The 23,953-nt window shown below is 44.9% G+C and overlaps 1 protein-coding gene across 1 annotated transcript in view; it reads left to right on the top strand.

Moving 5' to 3' along the window:
* Nucleotides 1-23,953, top strand: part of SMAD1 (SMAD family member 1) — a 61,985-nt gene that overhangs the window by 30,908 nt on the left and 7,124 nt on the right. Inside the window, exons 3-5 of the mRNA XM_054562790.1 lie at nucleotides 14,813-15,070; nucleotides 17,598-17,714; nucleotides 20,979-21,200. Of these exons, the coding sequence (XP_054418765.1) occupies nucleotides 14,813-15,070; nucleotides 17,598-17,714; nucleotides 20,979-21,200 (597 nt within the window). The remainder of the gene's footprint in view (nucleotides 1-14,812; nucleotides 15,071-17,597; nucleotides 17,715-20,978; nucleotides 21,201-23,953) is intronic.

Genomic DNA, 23,953 nt, shown 5'->3' with positions numbered 1-23,953 from the left:
AGGAGCACATAGGTGTTCCATGAGAATTTGCCATGGTACAGGTACACTGCTCTGTATAGACACTGCTTGATTTCTGGTCCCAGTCTGGATGGGTTTCTAATACTTCTGGTGTGGGAGATGTCTCGGTACAAAACACTGAGATGAAGGAAGAATAGTTTAAAAGCTCTAAGAGGTGCAAATCCAGGCATGGGTCCCCGCAGGGTGGGTGGTGGGGAAGCGCCTTGGAGGCACCTAGCAGAGACGTCCTCTGGAGGGTTGCCTGGGGTTGCCTGGGGCAGGGGGCTGTCCCGGCCTGTGCAGTCACCTTACACAGCCCTCGGGGCCCCAGTCTCCGTCCCCATAGAAGCTCTGCTTTAAAAAAGCACCTAGTAACTACTTGTCCTTCTGTCCAAGTGGACATGGAGTTTAGGTGGTGAACCTTTCTCCTAGATACCATGATTGGTATTTGGATTGTGTTTGATCAATTCATCATTGTCATTTACAATACTACTAGGGAAGGTGAAATAATATAATCATGGGTAGGATTTTATACACAGTTTTTTTTAGTGGATTCCATATTCTTAAATCCAAGGCAGAATGTGAAGTTTATTCTGATGTAAAGTGCATTAACTGGGACACTGCTTTTTTATGTTTTATTAAGTGATGAACAGTGGGAAGTTTTAGCAGTTGCTATATGTTATTTTTACCTAGATTACATGCAAGGAAGCAGACATCTAGACCATTACATGATTTGTCTCCAGGTCGAATTTTTCTGTTGCTAAATCTATCCCAATTTGAAATGGTAAGACGGTGTGCTACAGGTTATACAAAGTATTGCTTTCCTGACCACTATCCTCTGCTTCATTTTCTTTCCATCTGTACACCACCAGGTGGACGAGAGAAGCTATTTTCAGATCTTTCTGGTTTACACAAAGCCAAGCGCTCTCCCGCCTACCACGGCTAGTTTGTAGGGCCAAGGGAACACTAGCCAGCTCGTGTTAGAGACAGAACACAGAATAACATGGCTGATGGAAAAGAACAGTTTTGAGAACCATAGAAAAATATTTGTCATAATAAGAAAGAAGTAGTGTATACACTGATGGCACTTGTGTGGAAAGAAAGGAAAAACCCAGCTAATACTTCTAAGACTGGCTTTGGGTGACATAACATTGAGGCCCCTGAGTTGTGCTTTTTGGCTCATTTTGCCCACAGGCAGGTTATCCTTAGGCAGTGGTTTCTGGAAGGGCCGGGAAGGTTTCAGGTGGTGGGAGTGGAGTCACAGGTGACTTGCCCTGAGTTAGCAACGCCCTGTACTCGTGGCGGACACTTTGCAAAAGGGAGGCAAGGTGGACTTACGTGATGATCTCAGGCTGATTTATCTGTTTCACTTCCAGCCTCATTGGTACTAGACAGGCTCAGACAGAAGCCTGGAGATTTCTTGCCCGGAAATGTATGTCCACCCCTTGTCTTTTTCCATTTCAAAATGTGTATGTTCTCTTGAAAGACCCAGCATCATGCCTTACAGTCATGAATTAACCAAATCATCAGACCTTTGCCCTGATATTTGGGGAAATCAGATCAGTTTGGGAAGGAGATAGAGAAGAGAGGATATTTATTTTAAAGAGCTGGGTGTGTTAACAATCTCCAAGGGCGTGAAGAATGGGAGAGCTGAAAAGCCCAAATTTTGTTCATTTGCCAGCTTGGCCGGGGGGGTCAGTGTAGTTCCTAGAAACTGGTTTGAGGATTAGTTTGAGAAGCTGCAGGCTTCTGTGTCCCCTGCGTTTAGTCTGTCTGGGTGTCCACGGTGTCAGCGGCGTCCTGCCCCCGGCCTGCGAGGTGGGGAGATGCGCGTGTAGCTTGCGTCTCGCCCATCCCGCTTCGATCAGTGCCCTCGGCGGGTTTCTCCATCCCTGTGACCTTCAGCCCTGAAGCTGCTCGGGCGCAGACCTGCTTCCCAGAACACTGCTAGGGCTGATGTGGGTTACACAACCAGAAGTAAGTGACTTCCCTGATAAAAGATCTCGCGTCTGGAGAGAAACATGGGCTATGCCTAAATAAAAAGATCTAGGTCAGCAGAGGACTGTCTGGCACTTTTCCCCTGCTGTTCTTTCACTTGTCATCCTTTATGGTCTGGAATCTTAGCGGGCCTTCCGCGGGAAGATCGGGCGTGTGTTCTCCCACACCACTGCCTCAGGTCTAAGGTGGCTCTCCAGGAGAGGCTGCTGATCTGAGCTCTTCGCTCTTTCACACGAAAAAGCCATTTCTTGTCTACCTAGTGGTCTGGCTTATGTGGTCACATCACCGTCACCTGGCCGCCTGCCTGCTTGCCTGCCTGGAATCTTCAGTCACAGTCAGGCAGGAGGAGAGTCTGTGATTTCTAGAAGTGATATTCGGGCAGCTTGTTGTAAACTAAAAGTAAACATGTACGTGACAACAAAGTGGAATTGCCTGGTATAGTTTTTTCCTGTATGTTTCCCTGTAATTTTCCTAAATTATATCTAACTAGCTGTGTAGCAGATTCAGCAGTATTTTTTTTTTCTGTGACTGTGTCTTTCTTTGAGCATCTAAATAAATTTATCCAGGGTATAGTAGTGTACCAGACAGATATTTAGGTAACGTCAGGTTAGGAAGCAGTTGTGGGTAAAGGCTTTTGAAATATATAACCTGTAACTTTTAAACAGGAAAAAGAACAACTAATTTTAAAATGAGTTGGTTGTGTTTTTTTTTAAAGAAAACTGATGGGAACCTGTCATAAAGACACAGGCGTCAGCCTGAAGAGGTTGCCCCTGGCTGCATCGGACAATTTGATCAACAAAATAAGAACAGAAATGAATCATAAACCACTGCGGGGTAACAACAGGAGTCCATGCTGATAATAAATAATTGGGGGGGGGGTACTTCTCACAATAGAATGCTGGTTGCCAACTGGTAAATGTGGAGTTTTTAGGAAATTCAGGACAAATAAAACCATTAAAGGAGATTCATACTTCTCTCTAGTCGTAAGGTTAAAACATGGGCAGGGAGAATCTCAAGGCGGAAGGCCTGGGTTAAAATTGCGGCCCTTGATATCTTTGGCCTTGGACCAATTTCTTGTCCACCCGGAGCTTGCGTTTACTGACCTGTGACATGGGAGTAAACGTATCTACTGTCCAGAGTTGTGGGAAGAATTAAATTAAATGATGCACATGAAAAGACTTTCTGCATTCGTGAAACGTAATGTGGCCCAAACAGTAAAATAAGTGTAACTTGCATACCAAGCTTCTTGAGAATAAAAACAATTTGTAATGTTAAGTGAGTTTTCACTGTTCAGATCTTCAGAAAACTAAGAATAGCTACAATAAAAGTAATAGTAACGATAAAAACTAAAATAGCCACTTTTTATGCTCACTGTGGGCCAGGCACTGTGCTTAGCACTTCCCATGTATTCTCACTTAATCCTGGCCACAACTGGAAGGGGTAGAAGAACTCATAGGAGCACTGAGGAGCGGCTAAGCTGTTACACATCTTGTAACTGGAGAGCCAGAATTCAAATTCAAGTCCAATGTCAAAATCCGTGTGCCTGACCGCCACACTGTGTTACTTCCCCAAATAAGCAGCTCCCCCAGCCCGTTAATCAGTTTTTCCTCTTCCACAAAGGGGAAGGGTGTCCATAGTTTTTCGCAGCAGCGCGTGTTCCCTGAAAGGCATGCATTTTGGGCTGATACTGGTAAATTGAGAGAGTTCACACCTGTGCTTTAAGTTTTTATGGAGGCTTTATTTCATGATAACTAGCGTCTGTTTTCATGGACTACATTTACGGAAGCAGATTTGAACTCAGAATGGGAACCACGTAGTTTCAGCTGCAATTAGAAATTAAGCTGCGCTGCCAGGTGTGACTCCTGGGAGGTCATTTACATATCAGTAGTGTCTATCAGATGAGGCACCAGAGACTTGCCAGCTTCAGTGTATTAGTAACTAGCTCTCTGCTCACCATAGCCCAGGAAGCTGTGCGCCGCCGGGAGGGACGCCATAGCACAGGGGTTAGTGAAATGCCTCACTTCTGAAGCAGGCTGCCTGGGTTTGAATCCTTCCTCCACTGGTTACATATACATAGGCCAGTCACTTCACCTCTGTACTTCAACACCCACTGTTATCAAATGGGATGATGTAGTGCCTCGGTGAAAGGGACGATCACTAGAAATCAGACTTCAGGTGAGAAAATTGAAGTTCAAGTTCCATGGTTAGTTAAAGAGATAGAGGTCAAGAAACCTAGCACTGTACCCGTGAATACAGTAACACCCCTCTTCCTTCACAAGCTGTATTCACCCGGAGGCCGGAGGTCCTGAGCTACCGTGTGTGGGATGCGGTACAACCGTCTGCCTTTCTAGACCAGTATCTTGCTAATTCAGACACAGCGAGCCTGGGCACTGTTATTTTGGAAAAAAGACTATACTAATCAGCTTAGAATCAACAGTCCCAAGAATAGTCATATAATTCACAAATAGATAGTAATTGAAAAAACATTCATTGAGGACCTATTGTGTACCAGACACTGGATGGTACAGAAGAAAACAAGCTCAGGTCTCCTGTCAGGGGGCTGTGGTGTGGGCGAGGCCAAGTCAGATTAGCAATAAAATGTTAGAGGCTGTGGTGGAAGTCTCTTTAGTCCAAAGTGGGGCACAAAGAAAAGAAGGGTCCGTTTTTACTGAAAGTGGGTAGAAAGACCAAGAAAAACAGGGTAAAGGAGACAGCATGAAGTGGAGCTAATAACAGTCCTTGGTCAGAGTTGTTAGGATGATTAAATGAGTTAATATTTGCTACAGCACTAGGCATATAGGAGCAGTATGTAAGTGTTGAATTAAAAAATCAGAGAAGAGCACTATTATTTTGACTTTACTAGTAAGAAGCGAGGGGTTAAAGAATCAATTGGGAAATGGCCAAGTGAGCAAAGGGTAGAGTGTGAATGAAACCAGCAGATGGAAACTGCAAGAAGCTTGGGAGGGCTGGGTGAAGAGGGGGGTGAGAGATTGGAGCAGGAATCCGGACGAGGTCAAGGAGTCACAGAAGAAGCACTGCGGATGCATAAGCTCGGGGACAGGAGCTATTTCAAGGATAGCATCTGTGGTGTGTGAAAAGAAGGAATCTCTGGCCCGGAATGATCCAGGAAGTTGGGTTGGATTTAGTCTCTGTTTAAGTAAATTTAATGGCTTTTTTAAAGCTTCAGGGTACTGTTACTAAAAAGAATTCATTTCTCTGCTTGTATTCAAATTGTGTTCACCTATTTGTCTTCTGTTAATGTATTTGTGCCCAGGCATGATATATCCCTAGAAAAATGTACTGCAAAGTTGCTACCTTTAAGCGAAACTATCTTATCTCTAAAAAAAAAGATGCCATCCACCCCCCCTCCCCAGAAAAAAACCCAACAAAAAATGGAAAAGAAGTTTAAAAACAGTTTCTACAATCATTTCCAGCTTTGCAGTACTGAGTAATACGGTCTGGTGGTTAGGACCTTGACTCAAACCCTGGCCCACAGTTGAGCAGCTGTGTAACCTTGGGTGTGTTACCAAGCTGGGCTGAGTCTGCTTCCTCATCTGTTGAGAGGACCCAGCCATCTGCTGTGAACCCCACGTGGGTGGGACAGTGGCTGTGCCGGGGGCCCCTGCTCCCCAGGGCCTGCTCAGTGCCTCGGCCGCAGTCAGTGTTCCGTGGGGACACGTGGCGTGCCCAGCGAACGGCAGCTGATCGTTTCCCAGGTCCTCCCGACCAGCGCCTCGCCACCGATAAGCTAACAAGAAGACAAAGTGACACCGCTCGTGGGTTTTGGGCTACATATCTGTAAAATTTTTAACTGAACCTCTGTTAAAGATTCTGAGTATCTTCAGTAGTGTCAAGTTTTGCTGACATATCCTGAGAGAGGAATTTTGTGAATGCGTACGCTATTCATTTTTAAGTGGTCTTGTCTTCTCCGCCACTTTCTACTTGAAGTGTTTCTCTTTAGGTCACTGGACAGACACGATCTAGGGCCATCTGTCTAGTATAGATACCGTACCGGGCACAGCTGCTTTGGCAGCCTGGCCACCCCTCCCCGCTTCGGCCTGTCTTCAGATGAGAATTGCTGCAGCTGGACTGGCTCTCAGGCCATTCTTGATTAGCCCCGGGCCACCTTCCCACTCTTAGGCGACCTCAGTGACGTGTCCCGAGACCCAGCTGAGAGAGGTCTGGCACTGAACTTGGTAAGCAGCGAGGCTGCAGATGGACACAAGGCGCCTTACCATCAGTCAGGAGATGTGTACAGCTGAGAGCAGGAGGGCCCCCTAGAGTTCAAGGGCCCCTTGCTTTTTTGTGCGAGGAAATTGAGACTCTGAGAATTTGGGATTTGCTCAAAGTCACAAAGGTAGTTATTGTCATTGCCAGGGCCGGAACGCAAGGGTCTTGACTCCTTATTACCTAAATGCTTTTTCTGAGTCTTCAGAACTAAAAAGTGTTTGTGTACCAACTAGCTATTTTCCGTGGCGTCTGTGTTGACAAACACAGGCAGGAGCCTGGCAACTTTGCTGTAGAGCTCACCGTGTTTAAAAAAAAAAAAAGCTTGCCCAAAATATTGGTGGGTTACAACCCAGGTGGGGGCTTGTGAGCCTTAGTGTGGTTACGACAGGACTCTACCACTGACCACGTGGTGATTGGATTTCAAGCAGTTCTTCCAAATCTCGAAAAAGCTCCCCGGTCTGCAGGGGCCTAGCCCCGCTTTCCAATTTTAGCCATTTCTTTTCATTCCTTCTCCATGTGCCCTGGCAACGCAGAAGAGCCGAGTCCGGCTGCAGAATCACAAATGTCTTCTGAAAGTCGCTTCCTGAAAGGAACGTATCTCCTGAAATTTTCTTTGTTGTTTCTTTTTTTCTTCTAACCAAGAAAGGATTTTGTTTTTTCAACCGAAAGAGATGCATAAATACTTGGAAAAGAAGAGGTGCATCACTGACAAAAGGCAGAAATCTGACTTTTTTCTCCTCCTGAGAGGTCAGAATAGGGAGAGAAGAACACTTTTCTTCCTTTTAAAGACATACAGCAGTTTGAGATTTTCAAGTGACAGGAGGGAGGTACGGTGAAGTTCCCAAGAAGAGTCCGTCCATCCTTCCTTCCTTTTGTCCTTTTTTTTTTTTTTTTTTTTTGCAGAATACATCTGAGGAGGTGGTACGAAACTAGCTTAGGGTTTTTACCAGGGTTACACCTCCTAGAATCTAGGAATGACACACAGAGTCTGATTTTTAAATGATTCAAATCAAAAAGAAATGTCTGGGTGTAAAGAAAGTTTCTTTGTACTGGCCTCCTCTTTCAAAGGAGATTCTTTTCATTCGAATGAGCCAGCAGGAGCAGCCCTCCGAGGGGAGCCGCACGCCCGCAGCCGTTCTCTGGCTGGTCAGGGAGGAGCGGCCTCCTCACTGCACTGAGGAAACACCCCGAGCCTCTGCTCCCATCGCGCTGTTTCTGTAAAAGAGAAACAGCCTGAGACATGGAAGGAAAGGATGAAGAGGAAGACGTTCTTCCCCCTCTCTTCCTTCCTATTTCTGACCTGGGTTGGGCTTAGAATTTGCAAATCCTCATTCTTTTTTTTAATAGTTATTACAGTATTACTGACTGTCTTCCCTGTGCTGTACTGTGCCAGGCCCTTGCCTGTGTTTGCCAACGCAGACGCAGTAGGAGATAGCTAGCTGCTACCCCGTGGTACCCAAATCCTCATTCTTGCAGCTGGGTGATCGCCCATCCCTCTCCCCCATGCCAAGAAATTAGAATCGTATGTAGGTGTGTTTAAACATGGATAATTGGTCTGAATGTTTATTCTTTCCCTGTCTGCCAGTAGAAAACATCTTATTTAGCCCTTACCTGAAACACCGCCGAAGTGAAAGGAACGGGACCCAGGTGTGGGGAGCAGTGCGGTGGAGAAGAGCAGTGGGGTCCGTCCGGTAGGGTCTCACGCAGGTGAGGGAGCCCAGCCCTTGTTGTTACCATTTTAGAGCAACTTGCATGTGCGGGCTTAGCCCTGCCTGAGCGGCTTCCGTGCGTCTCTGCCCCATGGAGGTTTCCTCTAGGGCTAGTGGCTGCCCCAGACCCCAGACCCGCCTCTTTCCTCTTCTGAAGTTAATTGGTTTGTAGTTGGGACCGCCATGTAACTTACTGTTCAAACCAGGACACTGTAGAGCGTGACAAGGGCCACCTATTAATAATTCCATCAGACAACAGGTACACCTTGGGACTGTCCCCGGCAAGCCAGGGCACATAGACACCCTACTTACAGGTTGTCAAACGACACATCAGATTGGATCATGATTCATTTATTACGCAACATCAGGGAGTTAGGTGCTTCTTACAACTGAACGTACTGGAGTTTTCTCCTTTAAGTTGAGTGACCTGAACTGTCATCTGTCCAGAGGCACTCTGGAGTTTGCTCTGTTCCTCCATCCTGTCCGCCAGCTCTGTGGAACAGCATTCCACGTTCCTAGAGACTTCGAGTCTTTGTGGCAGTGGAACACGTGGTTACGAGTGTGCATTGCCCTCCCAGTTCTGGGTACTTTCTCTGTGACTTGAGGTAAGTCACCCCTCAGCATTCCCATTTTCCAAGTGGTACAATGTGTTAAGCAGAGTTCCAGGCTCACAGCAAATATTCACGCTAGCAGTCGTGTTCATGGGAATTTTGTGGGATGTGGTGATCGACTTGATACGTGTTTCCTGGCTTCCACGTAAATCCTCGTAATTCTAGAGTCTAGTTTGATATCTGTGTCCCTCCTTGCTGTTAACCAGCCACTTTCTACTGTAATTTTCTGAGAAATTGATAGCTTGTTAGAATTGTGACACAGAGTAAATAGGAAACCTGCACATTCAAACTAGAGTACTTACCCAGCCCAACACACTGTGCCGTGCTGTGCACCCAAAGCGAAACGCGGAACGTCTTCCACGTCTTCCTGCGGCATCACTTTTACTTGATTGTAAGTTATTTAAAATAGTTTTGCATGTCACAGTTCCAGAGGAGCTCATCAGGCTGGGATGCCTGAGGAGTTTCCTCTCGTCTGTCACTTGACGTTTACTTTGGTGCACAGTGTTGAGAAATACTGGGGAAATGTGTCTCAGAAAGATCATGCATCTTGCTGTTGCTTATGAACTTTTAACGGGCTCTACAGAACACTGTATGTCCTAACGTTCCTGCCACTTTAACGTGAGGCTGTCTGTGGCCCTTCACCGTCAGTGTCGTCTGTCGGTTCTCTCTGTAAGCGCGGACGTATCTGTGGTCGTGGACGGGAATTCCCCTTCTGGAGGCAGGGTGGTTTGAGTGGGGCGGTGGACATGTCCGAACCCCCAAAGCAGAGATAGCAGGACAAAACTGTTTCACTTGGGAATGAGTGTACTATTGGGAGCTCGGAGTAGTGGTTCCCCACCCTTGGAGATGTGATTAGAAAAGAATAGATAATAGAAACTTATAGCCATTTTTAAAAATTCATAAAGGACAATTTTAAGTGGCCCCTTTACATTTCTTTTTTGATCGTTCCATTGAGGAATGATTGGCATAGAATGAACCGCACATGTTTAAAATGTCCCATGTGGTTAGTTCTGGCATGTGCCTCTGCAGGTGTCACCAGCATCCAGCAACAAACATAACGGCCCCGCCAAAGCTGACTCCCGCGCCTCTGCGGTCTCACCCTCCAGCCCGGAGACTCATCCCTGGCAACTACTGACCTGCCTTCTGTCCCCGTACATTGGTCTGCGTGTGCATGACATCGTACGGCTGTACTCTTTGTCAGCCTTCTCTCAGCGTATTACTCTGAGCTTCATTCATGTTGTGTGAGTCAGTATTTCATCCCTGCTTGGTGCCGAGTAGGGACAGTATCACAAGTGGATACTTATATGTGCACGCGTGCGCACACACACCACACACACTACACACACCACACACACCACACACATGCCCTCAGTCTCAATGTCAGCTTGTTAAGGGGGCAACCGTACAGGCATTCTCACCAAGATTAAGAGTAAGTCAAGGGTTAAGAACATTAACTCTCTCCACTGCTTTTTAACATCATATTGGCACTATTAGGCAGTACAGTTAGGCAAGAGAAAACAGTTGAAAGGGGATGTTAAAACTGTATGTTTGTTGGTGACATGGTCATTTACCTGGAGAACGCTATAATGAATCAACGATAAAACTAACTCAGACGACAAGTCAACCAGGTGGTAGGATATAAAAATAAATGGAAATATCAATAGCCATACATATATGTATCATATAGCATTACCAGTTAGAAGATATAATGGAAGAGAAAATCCCATTTAAAATAGCAACAGAAAAGAAAATACTTAAGAATAAATAACAAAACATTTCAAACCTCTGTGCAGTGCCATAGATTGAACTGTGACATCCCCTCAAAAAAATGTATGTATTGGAGCCCCAATCACAAGCACCTCAGAATGTGACTGTATTTGGAGGTAGAGCCTTTAAAAGGTTACACTGGGCCGTTGGAGTGAGCCCTACTTCAGTCTTACTGGTGTCCTTGTAAGAAGAGGAAGTTAGGACATGCAGGGAGACACTAGGGGAAAAAGCTGTGTGAGGACACAGCAAGAGAGTGGTCATCTGGAAGCCAAGAGGAGTGGCCTCCAGAGAAACCCTGATGTTGGAGTTCCAGCCCCCGGAGCGTTGAGCAAATGACCCGCTGTTGTGGAAGCCCCCGGCCTGTGGCGTTTTGGGACGGCAGCCCTCGCAAGCTCATACAGACCATAACTATGGCACACGCTCCTGAAACACACAAAAGTAGACCTGAGCAGACCTTTCTGGTTCTTAAGTAGGACACCTCAACATAATCAAGATATTTATTCTTACTAAGTTCATGTATGAATGTAATGTGGTCCCAATTAGAATACTAATAATACTTTTTTGTCTGGAGCAGACAGGGTGATGTGAGTGAAGTTCACATGGAAAAGTACGCATGCAGCCTTGGAAGACCTGTGCGAGGGGCTAGTCCTGTCTATATTAAAACATACGATAAAGCCTCTGTAATGAAAACAGAGTGGTCCTGGGGCACAGGCTAGAATAGAATGGAATGGAATGTCTAAAAACAGACCCTAACATGTATGGAACTTTATGAGAAAGGTGGTACCTCCGATCGCTGAGACAGAGATGGGCTTTTTAATGGTATTGGGGCAACTGTCTAACCATTTGGAAAAAGATGAAATTAGATCTGGGCCTTCTACTATAAATAAAACTGAAGTCCAAATGGATCAGAGATCTAAATAAAATGAGAAACTTTATATGCACTCCAAGAATAATGACTTGGATGAATTCCTCCTTACAGTCTGGGTGTAGGAGAAAGCTTTCTATGAATCAAAATCCCTTTAAAATAAAAGAAAATAGTAATAAATTTGACAACCAAAAAATAAACTTTTGCAATAAGCAAACTCAAGACAGATTGTGGTAAAATATTTGTAACATATAAATATATTGTGGGTTAACATCTCTAATATATATTTTTAAGTGAAAAATGGAAACAGCAAAAATGGGCAAAAGACACAAGCAGACAATTCACACACACACAAGATGGTAAAATGTCCTCCGAAGTACATGAAAAGATGATCCACTTGCACCATCCTAAGATAATTGTAAATTAAAATTGCACCAAAATATCATTTCTCACCCATTAGGGTGTCCAAAAAAATCACAAACCTGACAACATGGTCTGTCCCAGAAGCTGTGGGCAGGTCACCCTCATGTTGCTGACGGTGCGAACTGGTACAGCCCTAGTGAGGGGTACTCGACAGTATCAAAATGATACATTTACCCTTTGGCACAGTACTTCCACTTCTAGGAATTTACCCCGGAGATACATCTTCAACAGAACAATTTATGTGACTGGGTTGTTCATTGCAGTGTTACACGTGATGGTAAAATATTATAAACTACCTGACTGCCCAACATGGGAGATTCGTTGAATAAACTGTGGTGCTATTGGCTGTAAAAACAAATGAGGAGGATCTCTGTAAACTCAAATGAAGTTAATTCTAGGACAGAGTGAAAAATGCCAAATGAAAAGGAATATAGTAGGCTGATTTTCTTTGTAATAATGGAAATGAAATAAGAAAGCATATGTGTTTTTTCAAGGAGAAACAGGAGAGATAAGCCGGAAAAAAAAAGAAATTGCTTATCCTCTGAGGCGGTCAGATGAGGGGACTGAGTGAGTAGGTTGTAATGTATACGTACAATGAGGTGCTACACACAACATTGTGGGGGGTCTTACAGACATACTATAGAATCAGAGAAACCAGACACCCGTCCAGAGGACTCCGTGTATACGAAGATTTGTGCATGTTAGTACAGATGTGTGACACCTCAGTGCACTTTTTAAGTTTATTAAATAACACCTGTACCCGTGTCGTCGGTGGCACACTCATCGCAGAAATCAGAGGGGCGTCATCGTTGCTGGTGGCTCCCTCCTCCCAGGTCACCAGCAAAAGCGGTCAACCTCACCCGAGACGTTGCCACGGGCAGCACTGTGCCTAAGGGCCAGGCCCTGCGCCCCGCACACCAGAGTTCCTGCAGGAGCACTGCGGAGTGTAGGCTTGGAATGTGGGCTCGGGCGCAGCCTCCTGCTGTGGGGGAAGAGGGGAAACTCCCACTTCGAAAACTCTGTTGGTCAGTAGGAGTCACTAAGAACCAGATACAGTAAGAAGAGAGGGAGGGGGGTGAGGGTGAGGGGGGATGTGTGTGTGTTGGGGGCTAAGGGGCCCACTGAAGGGTTAAGATGGGGAATGGGTTTAAATTGCTATGGGGTGCTATCTTTGGGGTCAGGGGTAGAGAGGCCAACGTTTGCCCCCTTTGAAAGGTACCAGTCAGAATTGAGGCTGTAGCTACATGACCAGAAAAGGCAAGTTGGAGAGTGGTAGCTTAAGCCGCAGCAACTACAAGAAAAAGAGAACGTTGGATTGCAGAAGTAATTTAAAGGCATTGAACTATTTCAGAGCATGAGTTTATTTTGGAATGTAGATTTCTGTGGGCCTTGGGGGAGGCTTGGTGCCTACCAGGAATATTTTTGTTCATCAACCAAAGCAGTTTACGTTTCAGGTGGCTCTTGAAAGGCAGGAGGAGCAATTATTCTTTTGATGACTTGGTTTGGGCAGATGCCATCACTGTGCTGAGAAGAAAATACATTTATTTATTATACTAAAAAGATTTATTTCTATGGAGCCAGATAGGAGGGAAATCATATTGTTGCAAGATTATGTAAAATTTCAGTTAGAGCGTATGAGAAATTTTAATACCTTCAAAACCCTTTTTTAACTTAAACATTTTTCAGCTCCTGAATAAGTGATAATCCAAGGGGTAAGAGCACTTTTCCTATAGAAATGTTAGAAACTAGGGATAAATTCCCTGGAAAGCCCTCAAAAATCTACTCAGCTCCTAATGCCACTAAATATTGTTTCACTGGGAAAATAATATTCTGAATCCTGACTCCCAACAACAATACCAGACTTTAAATCTCTTCCTCTCTCCTCCCATGCAGTTGACCAAATGGGTTGTTTGAGTCATTTTAGCCAAGGCCGCAAGAGCAGTAGGGATCCCCAGGGCCCTTATTCTTGGGGAGAGCCCCCTGCGGACCCCGGCAGGAAGCCTGAGATGGAAGCCTGGTCGGGGCTCCGGAAGCCAGTGCTTCGCTTCCCTTGGTTCTCCTTGGCTTTGCCCCTGGAGACTCCTGCCTGTGCTAATTGTTAATTCCGTAGGTTCGTAACCTACACAGCTTTTAGGAATCACTGAGTTTTCTCTTCTATCCTGGTATAAACAAACATGTTTGGCCTTAAGTTAACAAAATAGGGGTGGTATGACCTATTCCTTTTTTTTTTTTAAGCTATTCAGGTAGCGATAAGGATTACTGAAAAGTTGGTAAATATATTAAGATCCTTAGAGAAGAGATGTTCCTACGATACAGTCTTGCACCACCTAACAACTTCAAGATCAAGGCCCCTAAGATTACCTGGAGATGAGACATTCCTGTCGCCTCGTGAGGTCACGGCGGCCATAGTGTCCACAGCGACGCACTGCTCACGTGTCGGTGCTGATGCTGGTGTCAGCCCTGCTGTGCTGCCGGCCACACAGAGCGCAGCCCGCGCGGCTACAGCAGTGGCCTGGCCCGCGCACGTCGTGCGCCCTGACGTCGGTCGCACAGCCCCGAAGCCGCCTCACGATGGGGTTCTCAGAACTGTCCCTGCCCAGAAGCTCGTGGGGCTGTGTGCTAGCACACAGTGTCAAGTCCATCCCACGGAACAGCGTACTTTGTCTAGTTAACTGTCTTCGTTGGAGTTTGGATATTATGCCATCCACTGTATCCACCCTCTCAACTTTATTTACTTTGCTTCCTTTTGGTTTCCAGTGAGTTGTGTCAGTCTGAAACATGTATGGTGAAAATTTCGTATCATTCCATAAATATTGTTAACTCTGAAAAGTAAAATCTTATCAGCCAGGGATGTGAAGTGGACTTGTCGGTAATGACATGTGTTCTAAATTGTGCTTTGGTTTTAGTTAAATGAGCAAGTGAAGGATGGGGGAGCCATACACTTTAACCTCAGAGAATTTGTTTTGCACCTTCCTGGGCAGCATGTCCATGGAGGCGTAAGTCCTCCGTGATTCTAAAGAGATGGTATTTTGTACTGCGTTCGTTGCTGAGTGAAAAACGACTTTTCATGTGAATGGCGCTTTTGAGTGGGCAGCAGGGCAGGGTTCAGATACTTTGTTATTTACAGATCATGTTTCAACTTTATTGCAACGTCATTATAGATTTTTGTCATTGTCATTTTTGTCTTTTTTTTGTCCTTTTCTTTTATCCAGTTCTTCCTCCAGTGCTGGTTCCAAGGCACAGCGAATATAACCCTCAGCACAGCCTCTTAGCTCAGTTCCGCAACTTGGGGCAAAACGAGCCGCACATGCCACTCAACGCCACTTTCCCGGATTCCTTCCAGCAACCCAACAGCCACCCGTTTCCTCATTCTCCCAACAGCAGCTACCCAAACTCTCCCGGGAGCAGCAGCAGCACCTACCCGCACTCCCCGACCAGCTCAGACCCAGGAAGCCCTTTTCAGATGCCAGGTCAGTGGGGGCGCAGGGGGATGTTCTGGGGGCAGGTCGGATGGCATCTCTGCAGCACCAGGGAGGAGCCGGTGCCCCGGGATGGAGCTTTTCTGCCTGATACAAGGCGCTGGGCGCCAGGAACCAGGACTCGACTGGGGTGGGGGGCGGGGGCGGGGGCGGGAAGGAGACCTCGTAGCAGAGTAATAAGCACAAGTATCTTGTTTTACTCATCAGGCGCAGATGCTTGAATAGGTTTTATTTTTTATTTTGACGGGTTCTGAAACAGCTGCATCCTTCAGGGAGTGGCATCGTTGTTATAGTCTTTGCTCTTGATAAAAGAGAGAGAAAAATCGTGTGTCGCACACATTTGCCTTCGGAGAAAGGCAGGCTCCATCAACATCGTTTCATACATGGGGAAAAAACCTGCTATAAGTGCAACCTCAGAAAAGATATTTCCTGAGGGATCACAGTCCCCTACTTAATTAAATTCATGTAGGCGATGATGTAATCCCAAGAAACATATACTTTGACAACAAAGGGATTGCAACAGAAGTACTGGAAACCATCTGCTTGTTTAACTTAGCAAAGACAGAAAACAATTATCCTCCTTTTTTAGACTTAACTGATGGTGTAATATTTATCAGAATAAATGATTAATTAGGACATTTCGTTTTTCAAGTTAAGAGGTTCATAAGCGAGCCCTTCAGAGAACAAAAATGATTAGTGCCAAATTTCTTGCCAGTAGACCTCAAGAAACATACTCGGAATAAAGATATAATTGGCATCCATATACTTGACCTCTGTCAATGAGTGGCCAAGCATGTTTACTGAGCTACTGGAATGTTTTTTAAGTAAGCTTGAATTCTACAACAGTGCTGGTATGTCCTCAAAAATTGAAAAATGGTCTATATTTGACACTGCTATCTTCCGTTTTTATATCTACTATTTCCTTTTATTTTAAGCCTGGTTATTTTGCATTGTTTTGTTTTGTTTTTCAATGTGAAACTGTTTAGGATGAGGTTGGGAGATGGATTCATTTAAAAATCAGACCAGTATCTTCTGATTTCCTATCCACCCCTATCCGTACCGTCCCAAACCTGTCGGGTTTGATCTGCAGGCTAGTGGGCGGGAGATGGTTTCAGAAGGCTTTTGAGCAGTGGCAAGCCCAGGGTGGGCCCAAGAGGGAAAACGCGGAAGGTTATTTTCCGGTTTTACCCTTCCTCCCCGGCTGCCGGGGACTAAGGCACGGGCCAAGCAGAGGGAACACAGGGAGGAGAAAGTTGTGGGGGCGGGAGGAGGTCCTTGTGGGAGTAGGGGCTCCCACCCATGCTTACCTGGTCCCTCTCAGGGGTGCTGATGCCACAGGTTGCCTGTGACATTTTCACCAGCGTGTTTGCCGAAGGGTGTTGAGTTCAGTCAGAGGAGGCTCTGTGTCTTCTTCCTTCCTGGCTGGAAGTAAAGCCAGGTCATTGTTCCAGCTGCAGGGAAGGAGCCGAATTAAAAGAAGCTGGAGGAAGGGTGAAAAAGGCATCCAGAGAAGGTCCCCACAGTCCTGCCTTTGTGCTCCCAGCCCTTGCTTGTGAACAGCTGGACAGTGGGTCACTGGGTTGTGTGATTCAGCCGAAGAGTCAGTCTTGGACGTCGCTGAGAGACTCCAGTGGAGCCGCATTAGCTGTTTGCATGTGGTAGTTGCCCTCGGGGCTTAGAGGACTAGCTAAGTTACTCGTGCTTCTTCCCTGAGGTAAAGCTTGGCTCCCTGCTCCATCCTCCGGGCTGCAGGGACGCACGCTGGCCAGCAAGGAACTCATTTTTGGCAAGCCCATGCCCTTTACTTTATGAAAGAAAACAGAAGACCTGCGTTGTGTTCTTGTTTCAGAAATCAATATTGTTTGCCTCTTATTTGTCAGCTGGCCATGACCTTCCAGAAGAAACATATATGTAAATTCTACAATTTACAAGATAGCTGTGAGAAACTGGTTTGTTTCCTCTTGTTCCGCTACCAGGGATTTTAAAACTAGGGATTATGTAAGTGGGTAGAGAGAAGGTAGCTAACAGATTGCCCGAAGTCTTGGAAAATGAACAGTTGAAGGCAGTAAACCTACTGCCTTAAGGAAACCCAGTGATGATTCCCAGAGGGTCAGTGTAAGACACCCTGGAGCCCCTTCTGTTGAGAAGGCCTGTGTAGCTTTCCCAGGACCCCAGGAAACACAGAGGGCCGCCCGCGGGCGCTGGGCGAGAGATGGTTGGAATGCTTCTCTCGCAGCGGCACGACCCTGGGGAGGCAGGCAGCTTCCGGGGCTGGCACTTAGTTAGTGCTCTTCCTCTCACTCAATTTTTACTTAAATTGTATAAGATCACAAGACGGGAGTAATTCTCAGAAAGTCCACAGTGAGCCCAGCACCGGTAGCATCCAATCTTTAGACGCAGAGGTTGAACCGGCAACTTTAAATCTCTCAAGAATTTCAGCACAGAAGAGGATATATGTTTCTTAAGTGTGCGTATGCATATTAAGGATAAAATAATCGTTTTCTTTTTAACTTTGTAGCCGACACACCCCCGCCTGCTTACCTGCCTCCTGAAGACCCCATGACCCAGGACGGCTCGCAGCCGATGGACACGAACATGATGGCGCCTTCGCTGCCCTCAGAGATCAGCAGAGGAGGTAACAGGAGCTGCTGCTCGTTCCCTTTACGGAGTCTCAGGTGTCACCTCTCCACGTTTGCTCACAAAATTGTGTTAGTCTCTGTAGGCAGTCTTTTCTCCGAAGAACAAACTGACTGATTTACCTAATGAAGGCCTAAGTGTCATTGTGCTTCAGTCCTTCGACGTTTTGAATCGGTGACACAAGAATAGTTTTCAGCAAAGGGTAGAGGGGTTTTGAGAAACAATGAGCATCACAGCGCAGAAGAGAAGTTTCCCCTGGTGATTCCCCAAAATTAGAAGTTCGCGTAACAAGGCTTCGCAGAAGGTTCTCTTGTAGATAGGGTAGAGATTCATCAACCCCATCTATTTTCTAGCCCTCATCTATATGTAGCTGCAACTGGAACAAGCTAATAGCATTTGTTTCTTGCTGTTTTTATTTGTTTCTAACCTTGCTGCTAAAAGGACTGGAGGCACACGTTTTCCCTGTTTTTCCCCAGCAGAGCTTGAAGCAGAGCCGAGCATTTCTTCCCCTCTCTGTAGGCGAGCGTGGGACGAAGTGCAGCTCTGCGTACCCTTTGGCAGTGACGGGACAGTGCCACAGATGCTCCCTCCCCGGCTGCAGGGCCGCGTTCAGGGGGCTGACGCACGCGGGGGGCTCAGGTGTAAGCATGGGGGAAGTCTCTGCGCATCGGCAGGCGATCATGAATAAAACTGCCCCCCGATAACCTCTCACGGAGGAAAGTGCTCCCCAGGCATACCCTCGGTGCATGGCCTGGACCATTGAATTTGCGTAAATTTTATGTAACTTGAAGTTCAAATGCAATTCGATCACTAGGCCTGTCCTGCTTCATTTTCATCAGCTCCTTAATTAAAATTGGGGGTACCTCAGGCTTTGTCAGACTTGCTTGTATTTTTGAGGTTGTTAAAATCTGATGATGAACTCAAAGAACCTTCCTTAGCTGTGCAGGGTAATGAACTGCAGTGTACACCTTTTTAACCTGTAAAAAATTGTCGTGTCTTTTTTGTTAGCTCTGATTGATCTCTAGAACATCCCCTCAAACATATAATTATGAGCCAACAACAACAACAAAAAGAGTCTGGTTGGAGACAGTAACTCCTATCTCACACATCTTTGGGATTTTTATTTGCGGAACAGGATAGCAGGAAAGAACGGGCATAGCACATACACTTAGGAGCATATGGACCTAGAGTTATTGTTGTTCAGCCTAAAATGTCTGATTTCAGGCAGTTGACCTTCAAATTGTTTTTAAAGTTTTCTTTAAATAGCTTCAAAAATTCTCCCCATTAGAATAAGTTTACATTTCATGCTTTTCTGAGGAAGGAATGTTGACATTTTTGTTGTTGCTGTTTTATTTTTGGTGGTTTTCCTAGTGCAGGGGTCAGCAAACTGCGGCCTACAGGCCCATTCAGGCTGTTGCCTGTTCTTAGAAGTAAAGCTTTATTGGAACACGCTGTGTTCACTCATGACATACTGCCTGTGGCTGCTGTTGTAGGACTAGGGTACAGTCGAATAGGTTGTCAGTCTCAGGCCTCAATGAATAGTATTTTGAACAACCCTGATAGCTGCTGAAAGCCTTCTGTTAATGATGTTGCAGCCCTCTTTAAGATTTGGCACTTACAAATCACTAAAATTTGGCTCTTCTATATATAGCAAATTGACAAGGGATAATCGCTTAGCAGTAGGGAAGACAGCGTCTGTTTCAGCTCACCTGCTTAAGTGTATGAAGCAGCTCACGTTCGTGTGGTTTTATTTTTTTTCTTATTTTATATTAAATTTATTGGGGTGACATTGGTTAGTAAGATTATAGGTTTCAAGTGTACATTCCTACGATACATGGTCCATATATTGTGTTGTGGGCCCCAAGTCAGATCTTCTTCTGTCCCCTACTACCTTCCGCTGCTCTCCCCTCCGGTGGCCACCGTACTGTTGTCTGTGTCTATGAGTTTTTTTTTTGTTTTTCTTGTTTGTCCATTTGTTGCTTTCAGTTTTATATCCCACATGCGAGTGAAATCATACGGTTCTTAACTTTTTCTGATGGACTTATTTCGCTTAGCAGACTATTCTCAGGGATATCCATCCTTGTTGTTGCAAATGGCAGCATTTCATCTTCTCTTACGGCCGAGTGGTTTCTTAGTGATCATTATCCTTGTTTTCTGTACCGAGTTCTAAAGTAAAGTGCATTTTAATATTTATGAAAGTGGGTGTTAAGAATAGAGAAGTACTTTTCCCTTAACAATTATAGTTCATGCGTCCAATGTGGATTTTCTTTCTGGGTTGTTTGTTGTTGTTTTTTTAAACGATTGTACACTCAAGACTTCATAAACCTCAGATCATTAATGTATTGGCATACTGGCTATATATGGTTTGTATTCCTGGAATCTCTAACGGTAGAAGAGGTTTTACTACAGAAGGAACTTATCTTTAGAACCTTTTAGTTGCAAATATTTAGAAGCGTGTTCTGTTTGGAGATTTGTTAGTCTTAAGAGATTTGACTTAACAAGCTGCATCCTGTCAGTAGAGTTGGGTAATTTCCATTGTTGGCCCATTCTGGGAATGGAGAGACAAAACACACCTGCCCTGCATGACTGAAAGCGAATATAAGGAAGTTAGCATGAAAGCTGGATGAGAGAGATATGATTCATTCCGTAAGCGCCGGCCAGCTGGCAGGGTTTCTTCCTGAGTTTGAGGACTGGAGCAGAGCTGGAGCTCTGATAGTTATTGGCAGCTTAACGTGAGGCAAAGTCACTTCTTATCAATAATTAGAAACTGATTTTCATTGCTTTGAAAAAGCATAGGCAAACCAAGGCTCTGTTGAAAGTCACTTCTTTTCATGCCAGCGCTCTTGGCATCGTTCCTGCCCTCTATTGTTCTCGTCCCTGTGTGTTTTTGCATTTCACTTACCGCTTGTGCATTTCTTTAGATGGGAAGCCAGGGCCTGTAAGGGGAGTCATTTCCATTTTGGCCTATTACAGAGCATAGTGTGAGTATTCAGCAAGTGCTGCGGGTGTGCTCGCTTAGCTGGCATTTTGGGTGTCTGTCAGCTAATTAGAGGAAATTATTTTCCAATGAAAGGAGAACACCACCCTGAGTAAGGAGTACCTGCTTTAGACAAAATAGATTAACCCGGTACATTAAAACAGCAGTTGCTTTTCCATATCTTCATTCCATGACTGTGAGCCAACTTTACAACACAGTTTCAGTTTTTGAGAGCCCAGGGCACTAACTGCAGTTGACTTGACTATAAGCTGTTCTTTCTTACAGATGTTCAGGCGGTTGCTTATGAGGAACCAAAACACTGGTGCTCTATTGTCTACTATGAGCTCAATAACCGTGTGGGAGAAGCGTTCCATGCCTCCTCCACAAGCGTGTTGGTGGATGGTTTCACCGATCCTTCCAACAATAAGAACCGTTTCTGCCTTGGGCTGCTATCCAACGTTAATCGGAATTCCACTATTGAAAACACGAGGCGGCACATTGGAAAAGGTGAGTTTTCACTTGAATCTCTTCTGAATGTTTTGTCTGTGGTGTCCCCGTTCCCCCAGAACTGCTTAGTCTTTCCTGGAGCAGACTTAGTGTGGCAACGCCAGGTAGCACGTACTTGCTACAGTTTATAACGATTTTTCCAATTTGTATCATCAGGAGAGTCACCGTCCAGTCAGCCATTTTTGTGAGTTACCAGCGCATAATAATCAGTAGTAATTAGCAGAAATGGTGATTTGCTCTTTGGGAGCACTGGTCTGTCTTATCTTTTGCTGCAGAGTAGGATTACTGTTAAAAGTTCCTTAAAACCTAAAACTAAACACAAAATAAAATAAGTAAACCTAATATATTTCAAATGAATAGCATAACTCAATGAAGGGAAAAGAAAAAGAACAAATATAAATAAACCCTGAACTGTTTTTAGTAGACTTAATTATTAGTAGCGATATGAATGAAACAGTTCTGAAACTTTTAGATTCTGTAAGATTAACATTGAATGTGTGATTTTTTTGGAAGCCTAGGTTTTCACTGTGAAAAAAGAGACGTACAAGTGTGGAAGAAGGCAAAGAAATAAACCCGGTGGAAGTATCAGTGTGAAATCATGATTTTAATATGTGTCTGTATTGTGCATATGATCTCATGAATATGTACGTGTGTACGTGTGCACAGACAGACTTGTCTGTACCAGCAGGTAGTGTCTGATCCGTCTGCTGCAAGGGCCGAGAGGCAACGATACCCAGAAGCAACATCCACGGCCAGTGCCCAGATCATCGTCTCTAACACCATTTCCCACCAAGGGGACCCAGGGCTCCTGGGGGAGAGGGTTGACCCCAGGGCTGGGACAGGCAGGCACAGGATGAGCCCAGAACACGTGGTCAGAAGGTAGCGAAATGCTCGTGAAAATGAGGGGGACATGTCACAGGAGCCAAATTGGAGGGACCGCTCTGAGCACCAAAAGAATTAAGTACAAGAATGAATTTGAAACCACTGAAAAGCAGTAGTAAATCAGAAGTCCACGCGAATAATGACTAGATAGAGAAGGGAACGGGGCAGGCTGGTTGGTACATGCAGAGTGAGTGCTGGAGTGGGAGACTCACCATTTCGCAGCCATCAGGCAACAATCATCCGTGGATGCTAAATATAGAGAGAATTTTTTAAATGAGAATCAGGATATGTGCATGGTCTTAAAGTGTTTCTTCACAGGCAGCCTATTAGTTTCAAGGGAGATCAGTAATTATACAAGGGAGGAACTGGACAACATCTTGACTGGGAGATCAAAATGATCATCACCAGGGAGAGACAGATGGATATCATATACCTCCAGATGCGGTGCCCTGTGAAGGAAGTAACATCACCTACGGAAAATTCCAGCTGCGAGTGCGGATCTGCATCTAATAATCAGGAAACTTCAGACAAATCCAGAATAGGGAGTGTTTTATTTAAAAGGGGGAGGAGATACTGTGTTCTCCCAAAACATCAGTGTCAAAAAAGCAAAGGTGTGAGAAAGTCCCGAATTCAAAGAGGTTAAAGAGATATGACAGCTCTGTGTCATATAACCCGACCCTGGATAGGATCCTCTATTAGACAGGGGGAAAATATTAGGGAGGACGTTACTGGGCCCAACACGCAGAATCAGAATTTGAGTGGTAGGTTAAAGTAGCATATCAGTGGTAAATGTACTGGCATTGCTAATGCCCTGTGCCTGCGTAAGAGAACATCCCTATTCTTAGGAAACACACACTTAAGCATTTAGGGGTAAAGGGTCATGATGAAATAAATGTTTCAGGAAGAAATTTTACGCGCGCGCACACACACACGGTGAGGCATAGTTTACCGTTGTAACAAATAAATAATACAATGATTAATAATAATGGAAGAATAAACTGTGTTTCCCATACTCACAACTGTAAACCTACTTTTGCCATACCCTCTGTGTGTGTGTGTGTGTGTGTGTGCATTTGTATATATAAAAAACAATCTTGCATTAGCATATATATTTCTGTATGTATGTGCGTATGGGTGTGTGTAGAAGATGAGAGGGAGGTGTGAATGATCAAGCATGTGGAGTAAATTGTCACAATCGATAGATCTGGACGATGGTTACATGGGTGTTCTTTGATCTGTTTTCTATTTCTGTAAGTTTGAAATGATTCACAGTGTAAAAGGTTTTTAAAAAATGGCCCGTTGCCCTGACTGGCGTGGCTCAGTTGGTTGGGCATTGTCCTGCACAGTGAAAGGCTGTCGGTTCGATTCCCGGTCCAGGCCTGGGTTGCGGGTTTGGTCCCCAGTCTGGGGGCTTATGAGAAGCAACCAGTTGATGTTTCTCTCTCACATTAATGTTTTCCTTCCTCTCATTCTCCCTCCCTTACTCTCTCTCTAAATATAAATAAATAAAATCTTTTAAAAAAATGACGTATGAAATTTAGAACAGTAGACCAAATTAAAAGGTTATTTAGTACATGCCTAAAACATATTTGAGATAAATTTTAACATTTAATCCTGAGAAACAGCCAACCAACCAACTCTTAAAGCAGGAACTGATAGATAGTTCCTTAAGATGATTAAGAGGAAAAAAAACACCTAAGCTATCCATTTAATGATGAAATGCTAGAACTTCGGTTCATAACATAAAAATATCTTTATGCACGTAAACCCCTGAAATTATAGATAAACACAATTTTGCGTACATTTGGGACAGAGGGACATATTTTTCATTAAGTTCTAAAGTTGGCCATTGCCCCAAAGTAGTAAAAAGC

Source organism: Pteronotus mesoamericanus, unplaced genomic scaffold, assembly GCF_021234165.1.
Source record: "Pteronotus mesoamericanus isolate MK-2021 breed Mesoamerican mustached bat unplaced genomic scaffold, CSHL_Meso_final contig_163, whole genome shotgun sequence".
Classification (NCBI taxonomy): domain Eukaryota; kingdom Metazoa; phylum Chordata; class Mammalia; order Chiroptera; family Mormoopidae; genus Pteronotus; species Pteronotus mesoamericanus.
Note: the sequence above shows the minus strand (reverse complement) of the source record. Positions and strands in the feature narration are given on the sequence as shown.